Here is a 23,437-nt window from a genome sequence, read left to right as displayed (position 1 = left end):
GTCCCCCAAGCTCCGCCCACTAAAGAGAAACCTTAAGCGGCCGCTTCCAGGACAAGCGGCCGGAGACAGGCGCGAGGCAGGCTCCGCCCCCTCCAGGCCGGAAGTACGTCACCGTAGTTATAAAACCGTGCGCGGAGGCGTGCTCGGCCTTTCTATGGCGCGAGCGGCTGGTGGCTCTTTTACGGCCGTGCAGGCTGCGGCGCTGGCCGCGTCTGGCCGACCTGGGTGAGGGAGCGGCCGGGTATGGGGTCCGTCAGGGCCGGTCGGGGGCGTGCGGGTGACCCGCTAGCCGGCTCGCCACGAAGTGGGGCGGCCTCGCGGCCTTCTCTCCGCGCTCGCGTGGGGGAGGGCGGGCAGGGGCGCATGCGCCGCAAGCCGTCCGGGTCAGTCTCACGTGGCGGGGCGGGCTGGGGGTGGCCGGGGCGGGAAGGGGTGCCTGGGTCCCGGCGGGGCAGCCCCGGCCGGGCAGAGGCCTGCGCGTGGCCCCTGGCCCACGAGGAGGAGGGCGAAGCCTCCCGGGAACGCGATCTCCATGAATCCTTGGGCCCTGCCGCCTGTGGCAGTCTCCCTTCCTAGCCATGGAAGAGCAGGATCTTGCGTATTGGCAAAGCTGTCACCATTTAATTGGTATCAGGTTCTGACTTGTGCAAGTTACAGCCCGCGTCCCGGACGCGCGTGGGGGCGGCCGTGGGCCGTGCCGCCCCACTAACCTTGTGCTCACTGCCCTCCCTAGGTGCCCGGACCCAGCGGGGATGGAAGGAGAGACGCCAAGTAAGTGGCCTTTCGTGGTTTCTGTGCAGGGCTGGGGGCAGCGATCTGATCAATAAAGTACCTGAGATCACTCTTATTAAGTGTCGTGTTAATCTTTCCCTGCAGGCTTCGAGGGACTGGAAGTGGTAAGAATGAAGGGTCCTGTCTTTGGTTACTATGGCAGCGCTGCTAGAAGACTTGCCTTGTGTTGTGTTGACCGACAACCTTTCCTAACGTTGTGTATTATAGCTGTTTTGTTGTAGAGCGTGAAAACCGGGTGCCTTTGTGTGTGTGAGCCTGCCCCTTCCTGCTGCTGAAAGCTGGGCTTCTCTCCTGGCTCCCTCCCCCTTTCTCAAGCTGGTCTCTGAAGTTACTGACCTTTCCTCTTGGGACTCAGCTGATGAGGGCTTCTCTGGGTTGAGAAGCGCCCCGACAAAGTCCTGACCTCCTCCCCAAAGTTCCATAGCCTTTAAGTCATTCAGAAAATGGTTTACACAGAATTCTCCTTCCATTTTCTGGCAGTCATGGAGTCCTGGCTTCTCACTTTATGGTAACTGAGAACTGTCTCTCCCTCTTCTCAACCAAACCTGAGAAAACCGTCTACCCCTTGGTGCCTTTTCTCACTTCCCTCTCCTTCCAAACTCCGCCTCCCTCTGATCTCATTCAAAGAAACTCTAAAGTTATCAATAAACTTTTAATAGCCAAATCTAATGGCATATTCTCAATCATCATGCTTCTTGCTCTGCAAAATTTGACCCTGTTGATCATCTCCTCTTGAATACTCTCCTGGGATTTTATGGTGACTCTTGGTTCACCTGTCTGACCACTCAGGTCTCTGAGGTTTTCATCTTGGTCACTTCACCCTAGACTATCCTTGACCACCTTTTATCTTCCCCTGCTACTTAGCTAATTTTCTATAATTACCCAAAGACAAAAGAGTGTTTTCACAAACACAGCACAACTTGGAAAAGGATTCAATTTAAAATCAAGAATTTCTGTTTCACACTATTTTGAGAAAGTATGCAATGAGTACACGATTTTCAAAGCCTCCCTTTTCTGTGCTTCCTTTGTTGTGTGCTGTGTGCATTTTCCCCTTCCACAGCCCACCCTAGAGAAGTCTAACTTTAGACAAAGATGTATACGTGTGTAAAAATTCACCATGCGTACTTCTGCTTATCAGGTCTTTGTTCTGGAGGTGGGTGGCATCTTCTTTCATGGTCCTTTATGGCTGATTTTGAGTATAATAACCCAGGTGACTTTTAGTCCGTCAGAACTATTCCCAGGACAATATTGCTGTTTCCCTGTACAAAATTCTCTCCATCCTGCTCATTTTGCTCTTATTTCCTGCAAGTATTTCCATGATTTTCCAGAATCAACCAGCTCATTTTTTATAGCTCGGAAGTATTCCATCGTGATCACATGCTACAACTTTTTCAGCCATTCCCCAAAGGATAGGTCTCCCCTCGATTTCCAGTTCTTTGCCACTACAAAGAAAAGAGCTGCTATAAATATTTTAGAACTTGTAACTTTACCTAACTTTTGGGTGATCTGATAAGTATAAAATAATAGCTCAAAGTTGTTTTAATTTGCATTTCTTGAGCATTTTTTCATGACTAGTTTTGATTTCTTCATTGAAGAGGCTATCAATTGGTGAGTGGTCTGTATTATATATTTGAGATATGAGACCTTTATCTGAGAAAACTGTCTAAATGTTTTCCCCAGTTTTCTATTTCTGATCTTCACTACATTGGTTTTATTTGTACAAAAGCTTTTTAATTTAGTTTAAGTGGAATTATCCATTTTATACATAATTTTGTTCCCTTTTCTCTTGTTTATTCATAAATTGTTCTGTCCATAAGTCTGATAGGTAATATGTTCAGTTTTCTTGCAGTATATCTCCCCTTTATATATCCCATTTTGACCTTGTCTTTGTAAATAGTATAAAATACTGATCTATTCTGTTTCTGCCAGACTGTTTTCCAGCTTCCTAATAATTTTTGCCAGATAACGAATTCTAATCCCAAAAGCTTAAAAATCTTTACATTTGTTAAATACCAAGATTACTGTAACCATTTGCTACTGTGTATTGTGTATCTTCTCTCTTCCACCGTTCTACTTTTCACTTTCTTAGCCAGTACAAGATAGTTTTGATAATAACTGCTTTATAATATACTTTTAAAACTGGTACTGCTAAACCTCCTTCCTTTATTTTTTTTATTCTTTTGATGTTTTCCAAATTAATTTTGTTATTTTTCTAACTCAGTAAAATAAATTTTTTATAATTTAAATTGGCATGGCTTTGAATGAATAGAAGAATTTAGATAAAACTGTCATTTTTATTTTATTGGCTGTGCCTATCCTTGAACAATTAATGTTTCCAATTTTTTAAATCTGACTTTATTTGTACAGAATACTTTATAATAATATTTATGTGGTTTCTGGGTTTGTTGTGGCAGGTATGCTCCCAGGGTATATTTTATACTGTCTGCTGTAATTTTAAAATGGGATGTCCTGCAGGATTTTGTTGGTGATATATAGAAATGCTGATGATTTACATAGGTTTATTATATCCTGCTACTTGACTAAAATTATCATTTGAATTGTTGGGATTTTCCAAATAGGCTACAAAAAAGAGTTTTATTACCTCATTGCCCATTCTGATTCAGAAGTAATGCTTGCTGGTGGTTTCAGGTAGATACTTGTAACAGTTTTAAGGAAAAATAAGTTTTGCAATAGAAATGAGTTACATTTTATCAAAAGCTTTTTCTGCATCTGTTGATATGTGCTTTTGTTACTTTTGCTATTGACGTAATCAGTTAATGTTGATACTTCAGCTATCGCTGCCTTCCTGGTAAAAATCCCAGCTAGTTACAGTATCCTCTTTTCTCCTGTTAATAATCTAGGCAGTTTAGATTTTTGTAATTCTTTTGTTTCACTTAAATTGTTTACTGCCTGATTATTGCTTTAACTTTCATTGTCATTTGTAGTTTGATTTCTCTTTATAAATCATACTAACCAATGGTTTACCAATTTTATTGGGTCTCTTTTTTTTTAATAAAACCTTAATTCAGTGGTTTTGATATATTCTGTTGGTGTTTTAATAGGGAAATTTTAAATTTGTTTTTCTAATTTAATTGCATACACAATTCAATGGTCTGTTGTATCTATTTAAGTTTAGAGATAGAACTTTTCCTCTGGTTACTGCTTTTGCTGCATCCTATAGGTTTTGATATCTTGTCTCGTTATTCTCTTGAATGAAATTTTTGATTCTGTGATTCGTTCTTTAACCCACTTGTTCTTTAAGATGAGGCTTAGTCTCCAGTTTTTAAGTCTATTTTTTATGGTCTCTTACTGAATATAATCTTGATTTCATTGTAATGCAATGAAGATACATTTAATTTTTCTGTATTTAACTATACTTATGTCCTAATATATGGTCAGTTTTTGTAAAGGTACCATATACTGCTGAGGAAAAGAAGATGTGTTGCTTTTCTATTCACATTCAGTTCTCTCTGGCTATCATATCTAGCTTATTTAAAATTCTATTCACCTCCTTGACTTAATTATTTTTTGGTTAGAATTATCTAATTCCGAGAGGGAAAGGTTAGAATCTCCCACTATTATAATACTATTACCTGTTTCTACCTGTAATTTATTTAACTTTTCCTTTAAAAATTTAGATGCTGTAGCATTTGATGTGCCTATACGTTAGTATTGATATTGCTTCATTGTCTGTGGTACTTTTTCATAATATAATGTAGTTTCCTTGTTTTTGTTTTTTTAATTAAACCAGTTTTAGCTTTAACTTTAAGATGACTGCTAGACCTGCTTTTTTTACATTAGCTGAAGCATAATAAATTCTTTGTAGTCCTTTTTTAACTCTGTGTGTATCTTATTTTAAAATATTTCTTGTAAACAAATATTGTCAAATTCTGATATTTAATTGATTCTTTTTATGGGTGAAGTCTTCACAGTCAGTTATAATTATTAGTTGTGGGTTTCCCTTTATGCTATTTTTTCTCAGTTATCCTTACCGTATCCCTTCTCACATGTCTAACTTATTTCTAACCATTACCTCTGTCCTCTGTGCCTTTTTAAATCTCACTTATATTCTCTCTCTACTCTATTCCTTGATCTGCCCACAACCCTCTAAGCAACTCCCCTTTTTCCTGTCCTAAGCCTTCCTACTTGATCTACATACATACCCTTCTGAAAGTCCCTTATCCAAGCCCTCCTGTTTCTTTATAAACTTAGGAGACTTTTCTACCTTTGTATATCGACCTTTGTGTTTGTCCTTCTCTCAGAGAAGATCATGACATTCCCTCTTTAACCCACTTATGATGAGAATAAGGTTCCACAACTACCAGCCCTGCATACCCCCCCCACCCCCAGTTGTTCATCCTTTCTACGAGATCGTTACTCTTGCTCTCCCTACCCAGTTTCATTTTTTAGAATCATCCCATTGTACTCAACTCATGCAAGCTTATTGACGGTATCCTCTTCATTTTTCCTTAGCCTCTTATTTTTAAGTTCTTCCAAGAACTCTGGACTTGTGACTATTTGACATTTTTCTTTGAAATAGTGGCATCTTCTGAGAATGAACCCAGATATTCTGTTATCTATGCTTAGGTTGTTCTCCTTTGGTTCACTTTTTTTTCCCATGGTAGTCAGGTTCTAGTGCTTAGGTGTGGGTGGTAGTGTCTTAGGCTCTGGGTTTTTGTACTGTTCTCTGAGTTCTGTCTGGGAGCCCGAACTTGGGCATTCCTCTGCTGCCCCCCTCCCAAGCCATGACCAGGACCCCTAGCCATACTGTCACCAAGCCCTTGTTTCCTGCTGCCCCTCCTATAGCTGCAGACTTGAGCACACTCCTGCCCTGGGACCAAAACCAGGGACTCCACTCTTCTCCCTGCCCACAGCCATAGGGACCAGTTTTGGTCATCACCATGGGGCCTGGCCTCCTACCACAGCAGAAGGACCTTCAGGCTTCCGCTGCTTGGCTCATTGTACCTTGTTCAAGGGAGAAATACAGGTTGTGGAACCTGTATTTGCTCTTTCTGCTATATCTTCCCCCCCGCCCCCCTTTTTTTTGCCTTACCTTATCTCACTTGGGAATTTTGTCACCTCCCGTAGATTGTTATCTTGACACAGATGATTCTCAACATCAGTTGAGCCCTAATCTTTGATCTCAAACTTAAAATGTCCAGAACAGAATCCATCATCTTCCCCAAATGTAAATGTTCCCATCTTTGGGGTTCCCAGTAATCACACAGCCTCGTGGCCTCATGTTATCCCTGACTTCATACTAACCTCAGGGCTACCCAGTCTTATGTGCCTTTAAGTCTTAAGTGCCAAAACACCAGTGGCTCCTAATCAACCCTAAAGTCCTGCTTGGCTTTTAAAACCCCTTCACAACCTGGCCTTTTTCTGTTGTTTATTTTGTGTATTGTTCTGCCTTGTAGACTGGCCCCCTTGATGTTCTCAAAACACTTGCTTTTACATTTGCAATAATCTTATTCAGATGCAACACATGCATATAAAAACCATGCTGGAATATTTTTCCTCCACACATCTGCTTCTTGCCTTCCCTGTCATCAAGACTTAAGCTCAAATCCCCCCTTCAAGAAGCCTTTCTGAGACAAAAATCCCTCTTCCCTCATTAACACCATGTTGTGTCTGCGTGTTTTCACTGGAATTTTTTTTTTTGTATTCTCCAGCACGTAAATACAGTGCTTAGTGGGTACTTGTTGGCTCAGTAGTCCTAGATGTGAGTGTCTTGTAGAGCCACCGAGTGTTTCAGTGTACAACAGCCCAAAGAGAGCATGAATTTAAATGACTTATTTGTGGGGCTTTTTAGAAGATTCCACCCAACGCTAATGGGAGGGAGGCTTTGAGGCTAAAGATAAAAAAAATTAGAAAAGTATTACTAATGAACAGAATGGTCCCTAACAAGTAGGAAATAAATTTGTAGCATAATAGCGGAAACATTCATCTGGAATTGATCTTCCCCACCTTTAAAGCCTTTTCAGGAAACCCTTCTACTTTCCCCTTCTAACCTACCCTCACGTAATTCTCCCTAAGTAGGACTTTTGGAACCCAGATTGCTCTGCTGCCCTGCCACCCCCACTCCAGCCTTTCTCATGCCCCTCCTGTACCCTTCTAGAAAGCCTGGGTACTAATATGAGTGAGACCTGATCTAAAAGGTAAAAGGAATTCAGGTAATGTATATGAAGATAAATTTGTCAAGATTGTTGTCTGTCCCAGACGGAGAAGAAAAAGTTGATCGTTTACCCCTTTGTTTCTGAGAAAATTGGGGTATCCGGTAAACCAATCTTATTCAGTTTACTGTGTTGATGTTTCTTGGAATATTTTCTCAGTGACTGATAACATAAAAATCTATGGTTCAGTCAGCAGTCCATAATCCGAATTGGGGATTTAGATTGGTTTTTGTGGCTTGTCTTGCCATCAGATGGTGGGAAAATAAGTACCCAGAGGGCAGTGATTCCTCTTGCCCTGATAGGGAAGATGGGTGGCATGAAGAACAAACAACTTCACTAAGCCTCGAGATCAAAGAACACAGGCTTAGAATAGTCAAGTCCTTGTGGGCTTGATTTTTGTTTTGAAGACCACCAGTGACATCAAGAGGGTAATGTCTTGACTTGCTCGGGAATTGAAATTAGATGAGGCAGAGCTGTGCAAAGTTGCCTGCCTCACTGTCAGTCGAAGTCAAGTGGCAAGCTCAAAGTCAGTACAAATAGCTTATATTTACCTTTGTTGAACAACTTCTCAACATTAAAATTACCTCAAAACTTGTCTTGGGGGAAGGGTCACACATGAAGCCAAATAGACAAATTACCATCTTGTGAGAACATTCTACAAGAAGCTGAGAAGAGGAGGTACTTCAAAGGTGGTACAATGGATAGAACCGTGGGTCTGGAGCCAGGAAGACCTGAATTTGAATCCAACCTCAGACACTCCCAACTATGTAACCCTGGGCTTATCCGCTACTTTCCTCAATTTGCTCATCTGTAAAATGGGCACAATTAGCACCCACCTCACATGGTTGTTATGAGGATCAAAGGAGATAAGACTGCCTTAAGAGATGTAACAACCCCCTTAAACATTAGGAGTGGAGCCAGCACTTTTAGAAGCCTTTAGACTCCGTATTATAGTTTTTCTCCACAGGTCCCATGATGGCCCCAATTGTCTTAAAAGGACCCCACCCACTCTGCCATACAACCTAAATTTGAGGGCTGGGAACTGAATTTCTTGAAGATTAGTTTGTTCCAAAGGAAGCATATTCTGTTATATTGGTGTCCTTTGTCGTGATCCCCTTGCCCTATTGGGCCCCTCTCTGATGAATACTTTCTACGCTTGTAAACTGGAAGCCTGGAATTCAACCCCAGCAACCCAAGTTGCTCTCTGTGTGCATTCTATCCAAGGCTGGGTTTTTACCTTCAAACCCTATTTCCTAAGGTATCCAAATATTAAGGAAACTAAAGGCAAAGTGATTTTTCTCCCAGAGTCACAAGCCAGTGAGGTAGAACTTGAAGTGACTTGGGGTCCAGAACGCTTTCTACTTACTGTTGCCCTTGACTTTTTCTCCTTCCCCTTATCAAACTTGAGGGAACGTGATATTCCCATGAGATTATTAGGAATCATCTTTCCTAAATGAATGAAATCTTTTATTTCCACAACATGCTACCCATTTGATATAGGCTTTGCTGTAGCAACCAAAGTATTCTTTTATGGATTGTACCTGCTGACATCACTGGACCAGAAGACCTCACATCCAAACCCTGGTTTGTGCAAGAAACCTACTTGGGCTAGTTAGGAAATAACCTTTTATGCCTAAAACTTGGATTCCCGTTCTTGGGTCATCCAGTATATCTGGATACTGTAGATTGCCAAGATAGGAATGGCTAAACTACTTTTGTTTCTCTCGCTGTCCCAGCACTTGTGAGGATTACGGTACATAAGGAAGCTTCCTGCCAGACTTTAACAAACCCTTTATGCTAATGCCACAAAGAAGCTAAGATGAGTAGCCATTCTATGCTGACCCTTTGGTCCCAATATCTAGCTCATGCTACTTTTCACAACCAGCAAATACCATAGTCCCAATGTTGACTGCGCCTTGGCTGCAGCTGCCCTCACATTCAGGCACCTTTCTAATCTGTATTGTGCTGTTAGCTCTGGTCTGTCATACTTGAAACCTACCCGGAAACACCATCGATTACCTCTCCTGCTATCTCATTCTTTCCAGATAATCTAGCAGTTTATAAAAGCCATTCAGTGAGTTTGTAATCCTTGCCAATTCAGATTAAATACTTTTCTGTGATTGGCCCCATAAGTGCAGTTCCCCTGCTGCCCTAGATGCATCCTACGTTGTTTACGTCCTACTTGTTTAGCTTCTGACCATGACTTAACCAAGGTGGCAGAACCTATTTCCTTAATTCATGCCTGCCACTTTGTGTCTGATGTTCCAGCTAACATTTACACAAACTGTAAATAGACATTTGGGACATAACTGCTTGCACAGTGTGCAGGATCTAGGAGAACTGGATTCCTTATGCGGTCACCTAGTTATTCCATGGCCACCTAGTAGCCTAACCTGAGGCCATCCATTTACATACCATGACCAGTGGCCACTGTCCCACCCACACTAGCACACTGGATTAGCTGCCAAGGCTGCCATTGATAGTAGCATCCCATAGCCTTTTATCCTCACTGCTACATACCTTTATTACTGAGGAACCATATCTGCCCAACAAACCACCCCTTATCTGAAACATGAGCAATGGAAACCCATGGGTTGTGCTTTGTACAAGTAGCTTCATAGTCCACACTTTGCAGTCAGTGCTTCCTTCTCTGCTGAAGTGCATTTGTATCCTATTGAATGGGCCACATGCAGAGGGAGGAGGATGACTAGAATATGAAAGGTTTGGTCATAACAGTTAAATTCTCTGCCTTTATTACAAAATAGTGGGGAATCTGAAGAGTTCCACTGTAGACCAGGAGAAAGGGTTGATTGATGAAAAGATCCCTCCTTGATGAAGCTTACCCTTCAGAGCATTCCAGACCACTTTCATTAGAACTTCCATCATCAACTTCCATCATCCTTAGTGTTTGGGGATTGCCTACTGATTGTTTTCTTGTTTAGTGGATGGTAGAATGTTAGCTCACTAGAGCTGGGTTTGGTTTTTTTTTTTGTTGTTTGTTTTTTGTTTTGGGGGATTAAGTGACTGGCCTACTGTATCACAGCTCCTGACTCTAGGGCTGGTGTTCTATCCACTGTGCCACCTAGCTGCCTGAGCTGATTCTCTTAACAGTGGCAAAGAAATGGATCTCCAATTTATTTCCCAGTTTGGGATCCAACCAAGGGACCCATTTCACCTCCAATTTTAATCGCAAGATAGCTAAAGCCCTTGTATTCTCTTAATTCACACCTCAAAGCATCCCCAAACTCCTGGACATGTAGACTGAAAGAACTTGGATGTTAAATGAGTATTGTGAAAAATCTGTAATGATTCTGAAATGGTTTGCAGTCCTACACTTGGCTTTCTTGAGGTTGTGGAATGCCCAAGGTAGAACATATGCTTTGTTACCTTATGAGATAGTATTTAGAAGATCCATGTCAACTGCCCTACAGTTGGGGTATGAATTGAGGGAGCAATTTGAAGAAACCACTAACTATATTCCATCCTCTAACTGGAATTCTTTCTTGTTTGTGCAGAAAAGCCCAGGATGCCTGGATGACGTCTAAAACACAACCCTGTCCCAGTGTCTGATTATCCAAGTCCATTATCAGAATTCACCACTGGAAGTCCTCTGTAGATCTTTGGTGGAAAAGGCCCCTATCGGGTTGTTCTGACGAGTCACACTGCAATAATAGCCAGAGGAAAGGCTGTGTAGATGCATGTGAGCCAAACCCAAGGCTCTCCTTTTTTAGATGCGCTGTCAGGCATTGGGCCACTTCAGTTCACTCCTTGAACTAAAGATTGTATGGAATCCTGCCCTTCCAAACTTGGGATGTTGGCTGTTTTTAACTATCAATGCTGTTGGCATTAAGCTGGTCCTGTGGCTAAACTCCAGACTAATGTAAATCTCACCTGTGCCCATGATGAAGCAAGAGATGATGAACATACTCCCCATTGTCATCACAGCACTCCTACAACTTGGCCTGGCCAGTCAGGCCCTTCCACAGCACCCATTTATCACATCAATACAAAGGGCCGTCACTGCGGCCAACTTAACGGACTGTTGGGTCTGTTATAAAGTGGGTAATATGGAAAGTGAGCTTTCCCTGGTCCCTGTCCCAGCTCCGCTGTCCCACTGGATCAATGAATCCATCTATGGAGTGTATCATTCCTCCTCCTATTCTAAATACCAGTATCTGTGGAAATACACAGGCCGGCCCCTCTCTCCTGAATACGGGAAAGGGCTGAGATACAAAGTACACGTAAGCCGCTCCTTTCATACTTACCAAGTGGCAGGACGTCCACAGTATCGCATACAACACCGAGGTCAGTATCCGTTGTGTATCCAAAACGACAATGGAACCGTATACTTGGGCGATGTTCCAGAGGACAGATGTGCCCAGACCCTGTGGTTTGACACTGATGATGGCATGTGGGAAGTGGACCCTGGATCAAATAGCGGAGGAAACCTCAAATGTGGAAAGACCTCCCCAATGACATTCTGGGGAAAAGAGAGCTACTCCAACTTCACCATCCTCCCTCTCAATTATACCTCTGCCAGTTGGGAAAGCGAAACAAAGAACTATCATAATGACACTTTATATGTACTTGCTGAAGGGGGAGAGATTGTCCACACGAGCTTTAACATGTCAAATTGCCCTGGAGAAGGATCTTTTGTCAACTTCACCCTTTTATACCAGATGTTTGAGTCTATACTTTGTGCCTATAATGACACCCCTTGGCACCATATGACCCGCTTGTGGAAAAATTTTGACAAGCGATGCCCTTGGTACTTTGAAACAGGTACTCTGATGATCCATGGGAAAGAGCGGTGGTCACCAAATTCCACCTGGGCCCAGTATTCTGGTAACAGACTTACTCTCTCTCTTGCACATGCACCAGGGCTTTATTTCATTTGTGGTGATTATGCTTATAAGGCTTTGCCGCCAGGGTGGGGAGGAACTTGCACTATAGCTTATCTAGTCCCTGACCTACAGATCCATAAGACCTTAACCTCCACATCTGTCCCCAACCCTGGGAGCTTCATTAATCGGTTTCATAAGCGTACCACTAATCCTTTGGCTGAGAAACCCTCAGGATTCCATGCTTTTGCCCGAGCCTTGTTTCCATGGCTTGGGATCTTAGAAATTGAGAAGGCAATAGTGAATATGTCTGCAGCTGTGGAAGAAGGTTTCAGTGCCACCCTCGATGCCATTTCTAACCTGCGGCTCGAGGTGGACCCCCTTTCCCAGGTGGTGGTTCAGAGTCGGATGGCATTAGACATGAAGCGGGCGCAACAAGGAGGGGTTTGTGCCTTTATCAACACCATGTGTTGTTTCTATGTTGACAAGAAGAATCAGATAAGTCAGAATGTTACCAAGTGGAAAAGCTTCATGAACACAGACCCTGAGTAGTCCTGACTTGGTGAGACTCCAAAGGAACTTGGGGGAGGTGGCACAGGACACAATCAAGGGGGCCATAGCTTCCAGGGAAAGTCCTAGGGAGTGCCTTAATGTGTTTAGCCTTAGTTGAAACTCGGATTGCTTTCTGTCTATGCAGTATGCTGCCTGTTGGCTGTCATCTCTGCTATGGTGCTGAGCCTTAGAGCACAAGGGCTCCTAAAAACCAGACCCTTGTTCGAAGAGTCACTTTCTAGCTGGTGACTCTCCTACCTAGCTTTGAATAAACTTTCCTTTTTCAGCTGGTTCCTGAAGTTACCAACCTACCGAGTGGATGAGATTCTCTCTGGGCTCTTCTGGACTCCAGGCTGAGAGATTCTCAATCAATACCTTTATCAGACTGTGAGCTCCCTGAGAGGGCTGCCATATATACTTCGTAGCTTCCACAGCCTCCAGCAGGGCACTTCTCGCAGTGTCTGCTTAACAAGTACTGTAATGTATTCTCTAATTGATTTTTTTTTTGATTGTCAGTGAATAGTGTAAAGGGACATACATTTTGACTTAAATACTTGTGAAACTTGTAATGATTTTATAAGTAAAAAGTTGTTTTAAAAATGAAACATTTTCACTCTTATTCAAAAGATTGGGTTTAGACTGGAAGGGACCTAGCAGATGATCTAGTCTAAGTCTGTCATTCTCTCCTTCCCCTACATCCTCAAATTTATGGAGGAGGAACTGTTGAAATTGTTTGCCCATAAGGAGTGAACCTGAATTAGAGCACAGGTCTTCTAGTCCAAATTCAATTATTCCCTCAGCTACTTTGCATCCTACTTATATGTGGGGTAGATGGGGAGCTCAGGGAAACATTTAGTCAAAATGGAGTAAATTACCCTTCTACGTGCTGAAAAGTTCTGTCCCCAAGTATTTCTGATACAGAATTTAATAAGTAATCTTTTAGAGAAAATGGTACCACCAACATCAATATCCTCTTTTGGGGTCATAATCCCTCAACCATCAGATTTCACAGGGCAGTCTGGGGAATGTCACTATAAAGAAAAATTCTGTTACATAGTGATATTGTAAGAGGCAAAATCAAGTCACCATTATAAATGCTTCAGATGTAAGGATACAGAATTGCACCATGGCTCCCACTGTGACTTGAACAGCTCCCTTCAACATTCTGGGGCTGGGCGAGCAGTTCGAATGCATTTTTTCTGAGGAGTTGCCTTGCATCTGGACAACTAGTTGAGTGGACACGTTTACAAGGATCTTTAGGCAGAAGTGTGAAATGGGGCTGAACAGTAGTAGGTCTCGAGGCCAATATCCTCCTTCCTTCCATCTCTGTAGGTTGTGAATGTAAGCTCACACAGATCTGCTCTACTTTTCTTTCCCTTCTTTATATGTTACTGGGAAGATCCAGAACGGCCTTGAGATTTCTAGCCTTGCTTAACTACATACTAACTTGAAGGTTGTTAGGGATGTTGGTCTTTGATTGTATTGGTTTAAGGAAATGCTTTCTACTAATGCAGGTTGGCAGCTTCGAACCCTGACTGGAAGGGGCTTGCCCTAGGGTCTGATAGCCAGGTTGTGTCAGAAGCTGGGTTTGAACATGCATATTCCTGTCTTCAGGGACAGATATCTTCTGTTATGCCACATTCAGGAGTAATAAGCGAAGGGTATAATGTTTTCCACATTGAATCAGAATATTTTATGTAGTTTGAGTCAAAGTCACATCAACACCAATACTGGATGTCTGACAGATATAAAAAGTCATTCCAAAATCTGAATAATGTTTGAGGTTATACGAAATAAGGCCTGAACCCTGATATCTTTTTCATCTTGGAGAAAATGCTATGGAAAAAGATGAGATCATAAATAAGGCCCAGTTTGGCAAACAGAGAGATAGGGAATTCACTCTTCCAAGGTGAGACACATTAGATACGAAACCATTTTCTGCAGTCAGTGCTGAAATGGAGGCACTCCTAGACTGGCCAACATTCCCAACACCTTCTGTGGCTTTTGCAAAGTTTGCCTCAACTTGATGCTGAGTCATTTCTTTGTGCACAGGAATCCTAAAACAAAAGTAACAAGTATACAGCGTATATTCCGTTTCTTAAAAATGAAAATCACAACATCAGGCAGGCAGAAAAGTATGTGTGGGTTGTCCACAGGTTTGAACTGGACTAGCAGTTCAGTTCAAGCGCCACTGAATTCCAGTGTCCTTTTCTCTTGAAGTTCCCGTGCTGAACTCTTCACAGTTTGGTGACACTTTTTATCCAAGGTATAAAAGCTGAGACTTTGGTATAAACCCCTGGAGAATCCTTCACACCACAGCCGTAACCCCAGGAAGTGACTCCATACACAGCCCAGCTTTCTCCAGGCCGTTGGCACATCAAGGGGCCACCACTGTCGCCCTGGCAGCTGTCCACGTGGTTCTGCTCCTGCAGACTTCCAGCACATAGCATCCTCCCTGTGAACCGACTCTGGTAACGCTCTTCACAAAATCTCTTGGGAAGTAAGGGGATGGCTGCTTGCTGCAGGGTCCTCGAGTAGGCTTGTCCTGCCCAGACAGACCAAACAGCAGGTTGAGTCAACATCTGTGCTACACAGAACAGTGTGTCAGAGGTGTGGGAAGCCCTATGTGCCCACGAGAGACTTCCCTACTCTTTGGACTATTAGGATAATAGTAGATTCCAGCCCATCTTTGTGATGTTTCTCAGCACCAAAAGACAAGCAAGGCAGTGCCAAAAACTGACGGGCTTCATAAGGTAGCAGGACTCCCACTAGAGGAAGGCCTGTACAATCAACAGGGGTTTGGATCACACTTCCAGAGCTGGAAGGACGGCCAGCTCATTCAACCTCCTCATTTGACAGACAAGGCACTGAGGCTCCCAGGGGGACATAATAGTAAGCATGACAGGGAGGTTTTGAACCCGGTCCTTTGTCTGGTTCTGGAGCCAGCCATGTACCATGATCCCCCCATAGCAGATGCTCAACTGAAATGAACACGAGCTGATTTTCCCTGAAGTTATCAAATTCCCCTAAGGTTTCCCATCATCAAATAGGACAATTATCACTGAAAGATTTTCACATCTCTGAAAACATCCTATAAGTGGGAAGTGGCAGTATATGATTCTGGATGGAAATCCCAAAGATTCTGAGATGCACAGCAGTTTTGAGCACTGGCCTTGGAGTTAAGAAGACCTGGGTTCAAATTCTGCCCAGCTGTGTGACCCTGGGCAAGTCACAGAATGGCTCTGTGTTTCAATTTCCTCATCTATAAAATAAGGGCATTGGATTCAGCCTCTCAGGTCCCTTTCCGCTGGAAATCTATGACAATATGACCCTCTGTCCTCAGCTGGTAAAGAGTAAGGATTTAATAAGCCCTTTTACTCTTTCTCCTATTATCCCCCCTGCCCATGTATATCTTCATGGATCTGTGACTCAGGGAGCTCCCTCCACCCAGAGAGGTCATAGTGTCCAGGGCCCAACTGGACCCCAGCTCTTCTTATCGGGCTGCAGAGACTGCACAGGGATAAGTCAAGCCCTGGACAAGTGTATCTAGACTCCTGGGCCATCTACCAGGCATGACCTTAGAGGTTAGGCCTTTCATTTCAGACGATAAAAGTTTGATTAGATCAGCTGATGGGCATTTGCCAGGCAGATGGCAACCACCTTTTTTCTGAAGAAGGGAAGAGGCATCAGCTGCTGGGCAGTTGCCCAATCCTTTCATTTTCCACAAGAGGAGACGTGAGGTCAGAGAGGTTAAAAAATTTACCCAGTGTCACACAGCTGGTCTGTATCAGAGGTGGGATTTTTCTTTGCTCTTCCTACCTCTATGTACAACAGTCAACACTGTAACACAATGCCTTCAGTCCTCTCATGGTGATTTCTGTGGCAAGCCTGCCACCCTGAACTTACTTTTTTTTCTACTCAATCCAGTTTAGCTGAGTTCAGCCTCTTCACTAAAAGGATGAGTGCTAGATGACTGAATTTTTTGGCTAGGGTTATTCATAAAATCAACAGTCCTATGTGTGGCCCTTTATGCTTCTCTGGTGGGACTGTACAGACAGGGGAGAAAACACTGCCTGGAGTCCAGAAGAGCTGGGTTGCAATCTTGACTCTTAACCTTCTCCAGCTATATAACTTAACAAGTCACGCAGCAGCCTGGGCCTCAGTCTCATGTAAAATGGGGGACGTCATGGCCACAATGTCCACTGAACAGGAAGGTTGAGGCCCAAACAAAATAGTGCACAGAAAACTCATTTGCAACCTTAGAGCATTCTATGAAGGTCAGCCATCGTTACAATGACTTCCTTGTCAGGATTCACTTGGATTAGGGCCGAGGTTTTGAAAGCAAGTGACCCAAGCCATACTCCCCCTGGCAGGAATTAAGGAGTCTAGAAATACACAGGCACTTCAGTCATACCCTGGCAAGAAGAACACTCTAGGGAGTCTATCTATGATGCCCAGAGATCAACCAGGCCCCAGAACAACAAGGCACTGAAGCCTGTGCTGCCCACAGGGGACCTAGTAAGGCTCCTGGAAACAGAAGAGTAAGAACCCAAGAGGAGCATGAGCCACCAGGTGCAGCTGGTCAGTTTGCTCTGAGGAGAGGCCATACAGAAATTAAATGGGCCAGACTATGCATAAAAAGGAAACAAGGCAGATAAGGGAGAAGTCCCCCAAAGAATCTGCATATATCACCTGGGAACCCCTGCCACAAGGTCATGCCAACATGTCCTGAGCCCTAGGAAGTGGCTGGAGCACTCCAGCATGGTGCCTCCCCCTTCTTTGTGTTAACTCACACCTACCCGTATCTCCCCATCCAGTGATATAACAGTTGGGCGCAGTCTTCTGTGGTCTCTCTCGCCGGAAAGGCAGGCAGGCAGGCAGAACATGGCTGCTGAATGTGGCACACTGCTCCTCTGGTCCCTGCAGCCTCACCAAGGCTATGTCATAGTCACTGCTGTCCGGCCTGTACTGCCGGTGAATCACAATCTGCTGGATCCCAAGCTCTTCTTCAAATTCCTCTGGCACCAGGGTGTGATAATCCCCAACTCTAACAATGTAGTTCCGAGTGTTGTTACCGTACCTGTAAGGCAGGGGAAGGAGCACACCTTGTTTCAAAGGCTGAAAAGTGGGGATTATGGGGAGAAAGATTCATCAAGCAGTCATTAAGGACTAACTATCTTCAGAGTTCTGGGCCTAACCTGTAGTACCAGAGGCCTCAAGGTCACACATGGCCTGCTCTAACCACCAAGGCACAAACAATTTCCAAGGAATCCGAGCAAAGAAATCAGTTACAACGAGCTGACAAGCAGCAGGAGCATTGTGATGTTGTGGAGAGCTGGCCTGAGGTCAGGAAGATCCTAATCTAGGCTGGCCTTGCATCCCCTGGCAAGTTCCTATCCTTCTCTGAAACCAGCCACCAGTCTTCACCCGCAGAGGGGATTCTGTCAACAAAATCTGGATGTCCCACAGGCATCTCCAACTCATTATATCCAAAATTGAGCTCATCATGTTTCTCCCTTCCAAACCTCCTCTATTACCACCATCCTCCCAGTCACCAGGCTCACAACCTTGGTGCCATACTCAACTCCTCACCCTCACTCTCTCTATCTATTCTGCCCAATACCTAATCATGTCATTTCTACCTCCCCATCACATTTTGTCTATGTTCCCATCTCTCTATTCATATGGTCACAACCCTAGTTCAGGCCCATTTTTACTCAGTTCTGGGTTAAAGTGAGTTCCCCTTTTTGCCTATATTACCCTAGATGGAATGATATATTTGACCAAGACTGATCAGAGTCAGGTCCCCCAGACCTTCATTAGAATAAGTCCACCTCTCATAATATTCATTCTCATCCGTTGTTAATCAGAGTTTATTGCCACGCTCAGGAACACCCATTCTTCCAAGGGCATATAATCATTGAGTGGGTTCTGTGAGGGGTCTTTGGCATTGGAGAGTGTCACCGACCCCTTTTCTTATTTGCAAAATGATTAATTATCCAGAAACTCTATCTCTTGAGCTTTTCATACATCACCTACTCTAGAATGCAGCTCCTGCCTTTCTTCCTCTTCCTCATATACAACACACACACTCTCTCTTCACAGCCCCTCTTCCTAGAATGCTCTGACCCTTTGCCTCTCCCTGACTTCTTTCAAGATTCATCTCAGATCCTACCTCCCACCCAGTTCATTCCCTCCATGGACTCTCATATTCCCCAATACAAGGAGGCGGAGGTGGCTTTGTAGCCCATCTTCCTGGGGTCTGTGGTAATAATGAATGGGGGGCAGACAGAGGATGAACAATGGGGCAATACAAGAAAAGAAAATGGAAACACCAAGAATATCAAAGAACAGGGCTCAGTAAAAGCCCAGCACATAAACAAATTAACAGCAGAAAAGATCCTAAAAACAGAAAGGAGGACATATAAAATGGCAAATAGAAATAAAAATATACTTATGGGCACTGGGTGGTGCCATGGGTAGAGTGCTGAACATGGAGACTTGGGTTCAAATCCTACCTCAGATAAAGGTACCTCAGTACCTACTAGTTGTAGGACCCAGGGCAAGTCTTTGTGCCTCAGTTTATTCATCGGAGACCTCTAAGTCTCCTTCTAGCTGACTCTATGATACCGTGTGTCCATGATCCTTGGATTATATACATGGATACTCTGGTGGGTTACAGACCATGAGAAATATTCCCTTGTGGTTTTAGTCCACCACAAGGAGTGACTGAGGAGTTAGCATCATGAGTTGATGAATAAGTATTCTTCCGATTGTCTGAGAATTGGAAAGGATTAATGACCCAGGCTGAGGCGGAACTCAGGGTGAGTACAAAAGTCGCTCTTCCTAGTTGCTTTTGAGCAAGGTGGATTGTTATGAGCTATAGGGTGGAGAAGTGACCTCTTATATTGTGTCAGTAAATTTTGCCATTCCTTCAGCTGGGCCAGGGATGGCTCTGGCTCTTCAGCTCCCTAAGAAATCCTCTGTCAGAGATGTCACCAGTTTTTTGGGGGGAAATGCTGACAAAGAGAAGTCAAACACCCAAACAGGAGGGCCTAAGATGGTGAAAAAACTAGACTATGCCACACAAGAAACTTTGGAAGAATTGGCATGTTTAAATTGAAAAAGAAGAGTTTTGATGAAAGACGTGTCAAGAGATATTAGACTTGGTCTTGGGAAACTGAGGCCAGAGCATTTATGTTAATAAGTACTGATTTATTAAAGACTACACTGTTAAAGGATTTGCCTAAAATCACACAAGTGTTAACTGAGAGAGCCAGAACTTCAGCCCAGACTCTGGCTAGAAATCCAGGACTCTCTTCCATTGTCAAGTCAACAAGAATTTATTAAGCACCTACTACCTATAAAACACTCTCCTAAACCACCGTATCACTTATTAACAATTAGAATTGTCCAAAAGTAACCTGTGCTGTTTGGGGAGGTAGTAAGCTCCCCATCACTGAAGGTCTTCAAGTAGAGATGAATGACCATTTGTCAAGATGTTGTAGAAGCACCTTTTACTTAAGTCAGAGAAGCAGACCTCTAAGGTCCCTTCCTACTCGGAGATTTTCTTTCATTCTGTTCAGAATGATTCTCTGAGAGGGGAGAACTCTAAGGCTCCAACTGCCATAGCTGACTCAGGATTAGCAGTCATGGCAGACCCAGTCTATCAGCCGGCAGAACTCTACTTTTGCCTTGTCCTGTCACCCTTTTCATAATTATCCCACCTCAGTCTAGCCTTAGGGAAGTCTGTGAGTAACTATTGGGCTAGAATGCAAATGCAAATCCATATCTAAATGTAACCATTTCATTTCATTTGACAAAATCTGTCAGATGATTGCTTAGCTGAAGCAAATGTAAAACTTAGGAGTATCGAGCTCTGGAAGGGGCTCCCAGATTTAGATGAGGAAAGTAAGGCCCAGAGAGGTTAAATGGGTTGTCCTAGGTCACACAGGAAGTATATATCAGAAGTGGGATTTGAACTCAGGGCCCCTGACTCAGGAGACACTATACATCATAAAGCAATGCCACATGAAGCATCTGGCAGGGAACAGAACAAGGAACAGAACACTGCTGAACTAGACTCCAGGTATCTTGGACATCACAGCCTTTGGAAGGGTTCTACACCCATACCCATCCACAGGTGGGATCATTTCTATGATGAATTTACTCCTTAAAGGTAAAGGCTTCTGGAAGGCAATCATGGTGTCCTAGAGAGAGAAACCACCCTGGAGTCCAGCTAACTTGAGTTCTAGTCCTGACACTGACCCGCTGACCCAGTCCTGGGCAGGTCACTTAACTCAAACTGAGCCACACAAGAACGGCAGACACGACATTGGTAGAAGGAGCTTTCTTACTCCAAGAAAATCCTAGGGTCAGTCCCCAGCCAAACCTCAGACTTCCAGCGAGTTCCTGTATCATACCCACAGACAGCAGAAGAGCCCACACACAGACAACACCAAGAACGAAGGATTTTCTGTGGGAGCCCAGTCACAAAGGTCTGATGGTTTTCATTGTCTGAGCTCTTGCAGGTGGCAGATGATGGGACACCACTGAACCCACAGTGCATCCATCCCCCTTCCCTCCTCACCAGAGGCAGCTGTGACCAGCAGTAGATGCTTGAGGACAATCTTACTGATGAGTGTGCAATAGCTAGGACTGACCGCATTCTTTAAAGTCTGCAAAGCCTTTTACAAGTGTCTCCTCTGATCCTCACAACCACCCTACGAGGCAGGCTATTCTTATCCCCATCTTTTTTTTTTTTTAAACAGATGAAGACACTGAGATAAATAGAGGTTAAGTGACTTACATACTAGTAAATATCCGAGGGTGGTTTTGAACACAGGTCTTCCTGACCCAGAGCTCTATCCACGGAGCCACCTATTATGTGACTACCTCTCCCTTCTTCCTCCCTCTCATTCTAGGTGTGGGACTATCAGCTTTCACCAGACTCCTCACCCACCCGAAGGGAAATCACATTATCTCTTAACAGAAAAACCTGTTGTCTCACACGCTACCAAAATGAAGTGTGTCTTTCATCCTCACATGTTCTGTGAATCTCAGTTTGATGCAGCCAGCTTGCCAAACCCATCCCTTCATTTACTGAGATTATAAATGGAACAAGTGTCATGCTTGGAATTCATAGGGCATGATACTGGATTAGGCAGGGCTGCTGGCCAAAGATTTGTCATCTGGTCTGGTATCAGCAGTTATAGAGGATGTGGTTACATGCTAAAAGGACCACATTCTGGCTGAGATTATGAATCTGTTAGTCAGTGTTTAAAGTCTTCATTAATGTGTCTAGGAATTATGAAGGAACCTTGTTTGCAAAGGATTCCTTCCTGCCATGTAATTTATGAGAGACTTTCTAGGGGTCCTGCTGCAATTTTAATAACCTTTGTTTATCAAAGTCAAACAAGCTCCTAAAAGAAACATGGCAAGCTTGGACTGCTAGCTCTCTCACTCTGGTGTGTCCTTTATCCCAAGGAGGGAGTGGATGAATGAATAAAAAAGAATTTATTAAGCATTTACTGAACACTAAGCCCTGGAGATAACCAAAAGTTGTCTGACATTTCCAAATGGATTTTGGCTTGGGAATATCTGACACAGCAACCTTGTGAAAGTCAGTATCCTTGTTACTTACTCCTTGGGACAGGGACTAAAATAGAAGCAAATTGTTAGCATTTCCAATGCAAGCCCTTTCAGACAGCAGGGCTAAATTGTCTCCTCTTGTTCATTTTCCCCTACATGCTACTGACAGCACCCAGGACATGGGCACCTGCCAGGGTCCGGACTTGTTCTGGGACACATCAAGAGGCCTTCTGTCCATGTGGACAAAGGCATTTCCAAATTCTGCTAAATATGGAGTTAAATGATGAGGGGCACGGAGCCTGTCTCACGTCCTGTCCTGCATGTAATCAGGAAAAACATTTGTTAGTGGCTGAATGGCTGAATAAATGAGTGGAAGGTTTGGAGGCTTGGAGTCTGTATCTATGGCAGCATGCAGGTCTCCCCAACCCGCAGATGGATGAGCAGGAGGGAACACAATAAGATGCCTCCATCACCATGGTGACCATTCGACTTTCCTAGTGACAGAAGTTTGGAGAAAAGGAAGAGACCCTGGAGCCAATAGGAGGAGGGGAGAGAAGAGGAGGATGTAGCCCCAGCACAACCCCCAGAGGACAGCTCCTCCTTCCCAGATGGGGAATGGTGGGCTGACCTGGGTCCAAATCCCACCTCGAATGTTTGCTACCTAGATGTCCTTGGCCAAATGAATTCACCTTCCTGGGCTCAGTTTCCCTTTTAAAATGTGCGTATGCATAAATATATATATATGCAAATTATATGAGATATAATATATATATGTAAAACATATATTCATACACATACAATTTATTCTGAATTTAAGAAACATCAAATAATATATTTTACATTTTATATTTATTCTGAACTTAGGAAACCCCCTCTCTCCCTCCCACAGAAAACGAGCATTTCCATAGACAAAGCAGGACAGGAAAGGTTGCACATTAAATCTTGAGTCTCCATTATGCAACGCATGCCTTTCTTTCTAAGAACCTCTATAGTCAAGTCAACAGTTCTGCTGATCTGTGAGCACAGGCCTCAGTTTCCTCTTCTGAAAAATGAAGGGGTCGTGCTAGGTCCCCGAAGGTTCGTCCAGTATTAGGTCAATAATGTTATGAATCAACGCATTCCCCCTGCTTCTTCCTCAAGGCTGCTGTTTTTCTAATTAAGGAACTTTTTTTCCATTTTATTTTATTTACAATTCCAAGTTCATTCCCTCTCTTCACCCACTTCCCAACTCATTGATTAATAAATAAGAATTTTGAAAGAATCCATTAAATCCTCTATTGATTTGCTCCTCATCCATTCATCCTTGCAGAGAAGGCAGATCTTTGATGGAGAGCGACAGGCCTTTCATGGCCTCCTTTCTTAAAAGTCCCTCATAGCCAAAGGAGATTGCTGGTTTCCTACAGAATCTTCTCTGTGTTTCTGCTGGGTTTGGAAAGGTTCTCTTTTTTCACTAAGTTCAGAATAAAAAATAAATTTTAAAATGGCTTA

The 23,437-nt window shown here is 43.6% G+C and overlaps 2 protein-coding genes and 1 non-coding gene across 5 annotated transcripts in view; 2 read left to right on the top strand and 1 right to left on the bottom strand.

Annotated features, from left to right (window-relative positions):
- Window positions 1–99: 99 nt before the first annotated feature.
- LOC140514900 (endogenous retroviral envelope protein HEMO-like) lies at window positions 100–12,963 on the top strand. Of its 2 annotated transcripts, XM_072625378.1 has the most exons (4): window positions 100–225; window positions 734–771; window positions 877–896; window positions 10,481–12,963. In XM_072625378.1, exon 4 carries the CDS (start codon window positions 10,865–10,867, stop codon window positions 12,356–12,358), a length of 1,494 nt encoding a protein of 497 aa, XP_072481479.1. In that variant the 5' UTR covers window positions 100–225; window positions 734–771; window positions 877–896; window positions 10,481–10,864; the 3' UTR covers window positions 12,359–12,963. The 2 variants fall into 2 exon arrangements, with proteins under 2 accessions (XP_072481479.1, XP_072481480.1); XM_072625379.1 differs by lacking the exon at window positions 877–896.
- LOC140515090 (small nucleolar RNA SNORA24) lies at window positions 529–659 on the top strand. The gene has a single exon (XR_011970847.1). It is a non-coding gene; the product is annotated as a small nucleolar RNA SNORA24 (small nucleolar RNA).
- Window positions 12,964–13,267: 304 nt separating the features above from the next.
- PRSS12 (serine protease 12) overlaps window positions 13,268–23,437 on the bottom strand; it is a 77,636-nt gene continuing 67,466 nt past the window's right edge. For both annotated transcript variants that reach the window (XM_072625375.1, XM_072625377.1), the window contains 2 exons: window positions 17,158–17,438; window positions 13,268–14,903 (listed from right to left, as the gene is read on the bottom strand). In XM_072625375.1, coding sequence (XP_072481476.1) covers window positions 14,596–14,903; window positions 17,158–17,438 — 589 coding nt within the window. In that variant the 3' untranslated portion in view covers window positions 13,268–14,595. The remainder of the gene's footprint in view (window positions 14,904–17,157; window positions 17,439–23,437) is intronic.

The sequence above is a fragment of the Notamacropus eugenii genome, chromosome 7 (assembly GCF_028372415.1).
Source record: "Notamacropus eugenii isolate mMacEug1 chromosome 7, mMacEug1.pri_v2, whole genome shotgun sequence".
Lineage (NCBI taxonomy): Eukaryota > Metazoa > Chordata > Mammalia > Diprotodontia > Macropodidae > Notamacropus > Notamacropus eugenii.
Note: the sequence above shows the minus strand (reverse complement) of the source record. Positions and strands in the feature narration are given on the sequence as shown.

Excerpts from the sequence above, each read along its gene's own strand:
- LOC140514900 (XM_072625379.1), top strand. The coding sequence starts at position 10,865 with ATGATGAAGCAAGAGATGATGAACATACTCCCCATTGTCATCACAGCA.